Genomic DNA, 8,115 nt, shown 5'->3' on the forward strand with positions numbered 1-8,115 from the left:
CTGTCACGATCGTTATATGGTGGAAGAGAGGAGGACCAAGGCGCAGCGTGAAGTGAATACATTTTCCTCGTTTAATGACACGAAACGAAGAACACTTTACAAACTACAAAAACAACAAACGAACGAACGTGACACTATAATCACATAGTGCTGACACACACAATAGACATAGACAATAACCCACGAACTACCCAATGAATATGGCTGCCTAAATATGGTTCCCAATCGGAGACAACGATAGACAGCTGTCTCTAATTGAGAACCAATCTAGGCAACCATAGACATACATACACCTAGACTAGACACTGCGCCATAAACATACAAAACCCCTAGACAATGAAAAACACATACATCCCCCATGTCACACCCTGAGCTAACTAAAATAATAAAGAAAACAAAGATAACTAAGGCCAGGGCGTGACAGCAAGGGCCAGATTCATCATAAAATCAAAAAAATATGTGCAGACTGCAGGCAGACAGTTCAGGGTTTTTTCTGCATCAAAAAGGGGCTTTGGTGGTGGGTATGTTGGGGCATGGCAATGGGTGTGGTCAGCCTATCAGTCAAGGCCCTGGGCAAGAATTGTTATTAGGCTATCTTGGTGGCGGAAAGGATTTTGGTGTTTTAAAGCCACTTTCCAGCGATTCTACACATTTTTCCATGGAGCTGAGAGAAATTTAGCCGATTTAAAGCACATTTTTGTGTTCTTATGCTCAAACATTACAACAAAATCAATACTCCAGAATTCATTATTTTTGTCTAGATTACTTTTTTTTTTTTTACACTGTTTGGAATTAGCGTCCCAAAAAAAGGCTTAGGCGGCCTGCCCAAGACTTTTCTGTGCAAAGAAACCCAGCGATTATTAGCCCATATCCATAATGGTGTGATATATGCCTACTGTGGGTGTACAACAATAATAAGCTGTCGTTCCCTTAGGAATTTTGAGGTTCACTTGCACGTCTTTGAGTATATTCCATTGGTTGGGATTTGTTGCCTTGCTATTGGGTTCGTCATGCCTTTGACCATTATTACTTGCGTATGTAGCCTCCGCTCATGATCATCTGCTCTCTCTCATCCACCACTCGTGAGGACGGCTGGCCGGACACCACCCCATCCTGGTTGTTCCCCCACACCTTCTTATAGGCCCCACTCTCCTCAAAGTCCTTCAGCCTATGCAGAGGCAGAGCCAGACAGGATAGAGCACATCACACAGCCATACACACAGAGCTTCATATCACAGTACATTGTGTTAACTCAGAGTACAACAAAGGGTCACCTGCATGAAATAAACAAACTCCTGATCTAAGCCCTGGCATGTTGAGGAAGGAAAGCGAGTAGGAGTCTGATGCGTGGCAACTGGCAAACAAAGTGTAAAGACTGGCACACCAACATGCGCATTAATACTTGAGGAAGGAACCATGTATTCCCAATCTGCTCCTGACACTCATGACCCCTCCCACCTGCCAACACCTACTTATCACAGGAGCACAGACCACAGCATTGGCCCAGGTCTGTGAGGTTCTTCTCAGCCTCCTTCATATCCGAGTTGATCTGGTCCAGGCCCTCCTCAATCCGCTCCAGTTGCTCTGGACAACGCAAAACGTGAGGGAAGGGTAGGAATGGGAGAGGTGGAGGAAAGTGGGGAGAATGAGGGAGAACGTAATATAACACAAAACTGTTCTATCACCAAAGCACCCAACTGACAAAAGCCAGCGTTCAAATATAATGCAATTGCGCAAATATGGTGCAAACCCCAAAACTGGGAACAGGACACAAATTATTTAATAATGGTCCGCACAAGTCCATAAAATGCCTGGTATTGTGTGGGTAGAAGATGTACCGTTTGTAAAACACACATATTTTGGGACATGACCATCATTTTCCTGTGGTTAACTTTGGTGCAGACTTCTAGTCACCCAATCTCACAATGGAGCAAAACACAAAACAAAATAAATCATGGCCTGGAGCAGAGGCCGGATGGATGGATGGACAGACAGACGGTCTAGTTGCCGGTTGGCCTGGCGGGCACTCAGGTGACACACAGATGACAGATGTCCTCAGAACAGGCCAGACCTACTTGATGCGGGGCCAGATGCACAGGCCACATTTGGCCATGTCAGTTAGGTTTTTCTCAGCCTCTTTCTTATGCTTGTTGATTTGATCCATCCCCTCATCGATGCGGTCCAGTTGCTCTGCCCATATGGGGAAGGTGGGGAGCATGAGCAGGGTGGATAGGAGAGACACAGAATGGAACACACACATACAGTACATACACACAAAAGCAAACACACACATAGCTTACACACATCTAGTATACTGACAAAAACATGAGCACTCACTTATGGATATATATACAAGAACAAGGACCATCTAAGGTTGCTGTTGTACGATTGACCTTGATGTTATGTCCACATCTTCCAATGAGAGAAAACGATTATATAACGTCCATTCCATTACCTCCTTGTTCGTCCAGCATGACCAGGGCCCGGATTCCCGAATCTTTGCTCTGTTGAGATCAGAAACGGCATTAGATTCACCATAATGTTGTTGTTCATGATTTTGCATTTCAAATGAATCAAATGAAGACTCTTCAGTTAAAATGTAGTTCAWTATCAATAGGCAGCCTCCCCCCAAAAAATCAACCAGAGATAATGTGATTATAATGACGACGACGTGTCATTATTAGGGCTTGGTCAACAGAGGCAGAGTGAGTGGCAGGTGCTGAGACTCCCATACCTCCTCTACTAGCTGCATCATACGACGGGTACTCTCCAGGGACTGGATGAGGAGGGACAGAGAGACAGGACACCATTAGAGGATTGAGTTACCTTAGATACAGGACTAAAAACATTTCAAATCCTGAGGGTGAGGCTGAAAACCTGTCCACTTCCACAGATGAAAGGCACTAATCAAGATCACTCCGTGTGAGTCATATTTAATACTATACATGTTGCACTGTCTTAGGGCTCTGTCTTTAAAGCTACAACAGTATTTGTATTGCCCAAATATGGAACAGTAAACAAATTACAACACTATTCTCTCGGTGAAAGTATTTCCATTGGTAATCAATCTTAGAAGACACACTGTGACATCATCTCATTGAATTCTGCCCCTTCCCCCTGTTTTTCATAGAACTTCTGTGGAGATTGAAACATCCTGTACTGATCTAATGGCCTGTTATATTTCCACACAACAAGGCTTAGGCTATAAACAAACAGACTCATTTCAGTGGTCTGTGTGCCAAGAATGTGTTTGTACAGATAGCTGGGGACATTCTCCACGGTATTTCCTGATGCTGAGGTAATGGGACTGGGAAATGGCTGTGATGTGCAGTAAGTAACCTTTACCCAAGGGGAAACCCCCTGGGAGAGAGGCTTAGGGTGATGTCACTGTGTAATCTCTGAATGTTCCAACTCTGAAAACAATGCCCGGGTATGGCAGGTAACCTTTTCTATAGCTCCTGGCATGATTTACCCTTTATTGTGGGGGCCAATGGTCAACAGCCAATGGCTATGGGGACATTGTGTATTGATCTTAAAAGTTCAACTGAACCTTCTGTTGTTGATATTTCAAAGTTAAATAAGTGTGCTCTTTAGACGATATGTGACATTACCTCATCTGTCACCTGGTTGGCCCTCCTCTGCAGCTCCTCATGCTCTGTCCTCACGGGTGAGTCGGCAGCCATCTTGCCTGACATCTACAGCAGCTGCGGGAGGACAGCACAGTCTGGTTTGCTCAGTAGCCTCTTTCCCACGAGGCAAGGCTAGTGCATCAGGTGGCTTTGACAACAGTCCTGATTAAGACAATGAAAACAGTGCAACAGTACAGAGTGCAGTAAATAGAAAATCTAGGCAGTATCATCCAGAAACTCTGACATGGTAACCCTAACACCCAGTAATGTGGTTTAACATTGACTCAGGAAGGGAATGACATTAACTGAATGAAATTTGCCCTCTAATTACCATTTCTCGTTGAGTGAGCTTGAGGACATGGAACAGTACTATTAAGGACACATGGGATCAATCATGATTTCAACATGGTCTGTTGGTTCAACTCTGTGGCTACACAGTCTTTCTGTCGTGCGCAATTGGAGCCCCATAGTTCTGAAAACCTGAACATTTTCACCTGGCATGTCAGTTTGATGACTGAATTTTCACCCCTTTGTTTTCTCCTCACCCCTCCCATCCCCACTCGACTCTGTGCCTCTGCTGCCAACCCTTTCAGATCATGTTCCATTCATTGCTTAACATAATTACTGCTCATTTCACAAAACCTCTCTTGTTCCTCAGACCCTCACACCTACATGCATCCCACCTACACTCCTTCCATTCTGTTGTGAGGGAGTTGACAGTGCACCATGGAGCAGCATCCTTATAATTACCATTAATCACCACCTGCCTCACCCAGGCAACATGCTGAGAGGCAAGAGGAGAGGGAGAGAAAGAAATGGAGAGAGAAGAAGAGTGAGAGAGGTGGGGGAGGAAGAAAGACCGAAGGAAAGAAAAGAGGCAACCAGAAGTAACAACAGTATGTTTTGTGCTGCAAAGATTGCCACACGTACTGTATATATGATGACGGCTAGTAGTTGTTGTATAGGGAGACCCACAGGAAAAGCTGGTTTTCTGGGGAGTCACACCTGGAAGGAGACTTTGAGAACTTAATTGCCAAAGAAAAACCAGAGCTCTTTTATCTCAATGCAGATTCCCCGTCTCCTGCCATGATTCAATGAGAACGGTATCTGCTGTACCAGATAGACAGATGAGAGTGAGACATACAATACATCTTGACCAAAGGCTTCCTGTTGCACTCCTACTGCACCACCTACGCATCACATCGTTGATGGTAATGACAGCCATTTCCACAACTCATGAAGGAGACATAACAGGGTTGCCTATCTTTCAGACACAGAACTTACTCTATTAAATAAACTGAAGTATTGTGTGTAACGTGCCTGTTTTTGTATGCTTAAATAGAAGGAAATAACGAATATAAAAGAAAAGTCACAGTCGCAAGCAGCACAGTTATATGACAAGCAAAGGTAGTTATTTTTTTATTTGATTTATTTAACCTTTATTTAACTAGGCAAGTCAGTTAAGATCAAATTCTTATTTACAATGATGGCTTACCAAAGTGCAAAAGTCCTCCTGCGGGACGGGGGCTGGGATTAAAAATTTAAATATATGACAAAACACACATCACAACAAGAGAACCACCACAACACTACATAAAGAGAGACCTAAGACAACAACATAGCATGGCAGCAACACATGACAACAACATGGTAGCAACACAACATGGCAGCAGCACAACATGGTAGCGGAAAAAGCATGGTACAAACATTATTGGGCACAGACAACAGCACAGTGTGTAAAGTTAGCGTGTCCTCATTACACGTTTGACGAATGAATAAAACAGAAGGATTGAAATGAGACAAGCACGCTGATTCATAGCTTAGCCATGGGGAAATTGGTACTGTGGGGAGGGCACGCTTTTGATGCCTTTTAAAAAGCTGATTCATTGGTAGTGTAGCGTGTATTATTATCTTCCATGAGTGCACAGTTGCTTGATGAAGTGCAAGTTGTCATACCACCCACCAGCCACCTGTAACCAACACCTAAGGAGACCCCCAGCCATGCTCTATAAACTGAGTGACAACTATGGATGCATAGCCAATGTACAGTCGTGGCCAAAAGTTTTGAGAATGACACAAATATTAATAGTCTGCTGCCTCAGTTTGTYTGATGGCAATTTGCATATACTCCAGAATGTTATGAAAAGTGATCAGATGAATTGCAATTAATTGCAAAGTCCCTCTTTGCCATGCAAATGAACTGAATCCCCCAAAAACATTTCCACTGTATTTCAGCCCTGCCACAAAAGGACCAGCTGACATCATGTTAGTGATTCTCTCGTAAACACAGGTGTGAGTGTTGACGAGGACAAGGCTGGAGATCACTCTGTCATGCTGATTGATTTCGAATAACAGACTGGAAGCTTCAAAAGGAGGGTGGTGCTTGGATTCATTGTTCTTCCTCGGTCAACCATGGTTACCTGCAAGGAAACACGTGCCATCCTCATTGCTTCAAGAACTTCAAGGAGAGCGGTTCAATTGTTGTGAAGAAGGCTTCAGGGCGCCCAACAAAGTCCAGCAAGCGCCAGGACCATCTCCTAACGTTGATTCAGCTTCGGGATTGGGGCATCACCAGTACAGAGCTTGCTCAGGAATGGCAGCAGGCAGGTGTGAGTGCATCTGTACGCACAGTGAGGCGAAGACTTTTGGAGGATGGCCTGGTGTCAAGAAGGGCAGCAAAGAAGCGATTTCTCTCCAGGAAAAACATCAGGGACAGACTGATATTCTGCAAAAGGTACAGGGATTGGACTGCTGAGGACTGGGGTAAAGTCATTTTCTCTGATGAATCCCCTTTCCGATTGTTTGGGGCATCTGGAAAAAAGCTTGTCCGGAGAAGACAAGGTGAGTGCTACCATCAGTCCTGTGTCATGCCAACAGTAAAGCATCCTGAGACCATTCATGTGTGGGGTTGCTTCTCAACCAAGGGAGTGGGCTCACAATTTTGCCTAAGAACACAGCCATGAATAAAGAATGGTACCAACACATCCTCCTTCTCCCAACCATCCAGGAACAGTTTGGTGACGAACAATGCCTTTTCCAGCATGATGGAGCACCTTGCCATAAGGGAAGAGTGATAACTAAGTGGCTCGGGGAACAAAACATCGATATTTTGGGTCCATGGCCAGGAAACTCCCCAGACCTTAATCAAATCAAATCAAATCAAATGTATTTATATAGCCCTTCTTACATCAGCTGATATCTCAAAGTGCTGTACAGAAACCCAGCCTAAAACCCCAAACAGCAAGAAATGCAGGTGTAGAAGCACGGTGGCTAGGAAAAACTCCCTAGAAAGGCCAAAACCTAGGAAGAAACCTAGAGAGGAACCAGGCTATGAGGGGTGGCCAGTCCTCTTCTGGCTGTGCCGGGTGGAGATTATAACAGAACATGGCCAAGATGTTCAAATGTTCATAAATGACCAGCATGGTCAAATAATAATAATCACAGTAGTTGTCGATGGTGCAGCAAGTCAGCACCTCAGGAGTAAATGTCAGTTGGCTTTTCATAGCCGATCATTAAGAGTATCTCTACCGCTCCTGCTGTCTCTAGATAGTTGAAAACAGCAGGTCTGGGACAGGTAGCACTGATTGAGAACTTGTTTACACAAGAAGCAACCTAACTTCTCCCATTGAGAACTTGTGGCAAATCCTCAAGAGGCGGGTGGACAACAAAAACCCACAAATTCTGACAAACTCCAAGCATTGATTATGCAAGAATGGGCTGCCATCAGTCAGGATGTGGCCCAGAAGTTAATTGACAGCATGCCAGGGCGGATTGCAGAGGTCTTGAAAAAGAAGGGTCAACACTGCAAATATTGACTCTTTGCATCAACTTCATGTAATTGTCAATAAAAGCCTTTGACACTTATGAAATGCTTGTAATTATACTTCAGTATTCCATAGTAACATCTGACAAAAATATCTAAAGACACTGAAGCAGCAAACTTTGTGGAAATTAATATTTGTGTCATTCTCAAAACTTTTGGCCACGACTGTACATTACATAACCAATGCACAACCTATCAGAAGGGACATATCTGAATATTTGATTTCCCTCAAATTCAACAGCTGACAAACTTGTGAGAGTATCATACAGTATCTGATTCTGATCACAAAGTGTGTGTTTGTTTGCCAACATGTGTGTTTGTCAACATGCTCAGAGCGATATATTCATCTAACGTTAACCTGCTGTAAATGTCAACCTGCATGGCCCCTGAAAAGGGCAGAGATGATTGGTCACAGCATGACCTGTTTTCTGACATCATGGATCATGGTTACCCGCTGAAGAGGACTGCCGAGTGGAGGGCGCATTGAAAATGCTATGCCACAGTAATTACCACTGATGAGTAAATACCATTCATTGTACATCCCCACTAGAATACTAATCTACCCCCTACACTAAAACACTAATAAGAGAATATTATGTTATCAAAACCTGTTTTTTTTCAGGAAGAGCATTGATAACAGGACGGGGTGCAGCTACAAGGCAT

At 43.9% G+C, this 8,115-nt stretch overlaps 1 protein-coding gene across 1 annotated transcript in view; it reads right to left on the bottom strand.

The window, feature by feature from the left end:
• Positions 1–3,838, bottom strand: part of LOC111960521 (synaptosomal-associated protein 25) — a 7,544-nt gene extending 3,706 nt beyond the window's left edge. Inside the window, exons 1-5 of the mRNA XM_023982544.2 lie at positions 3,612–3,838; positions 2,735–2,776; positions 2,456–2,504; positions 1,473–1,584; positions 1,031–1,168 (exon numbers count right to left, since the gene is read on the bottom strand). Of these exons, the coding sequence (XP_023838312.1) occupies positions 1,031–1,168; positions 1,473–1,584; positions 2,456–2,504; positions 2,735–2,776; positions 3,612–3,695 (425 nt within the window). The 5' untranslated portion in view covers positions 3,696–3,838. The remainder of the gene's footprint in view (positions 1–1,030; positions 1,169–1,472; positions 1,585–2,455; positions 2,505–2,734; positions 2,777–3,611) is intronic.
• Between the last annotated feature and the right edge of the window lie 4,277 nt (positions 3,839–8,115).

Source organism: Salvelinus sp. IW2-2015, linkage group LG4p (genome assembly GCF_002910315.2).
Source record: "Salvelinus sp. IW2-2015 linkage group LG4p, ASM291031v2, whole genome shotgun sequence".
Taxonomy (NCBI): domain Eukaryota; kingdom Metazoa; phylum Chordata; class Actinopteri; order Salmoniformes; family Salmonidae; genus Salvelinus; species Salvelinus sp. IW2-2015.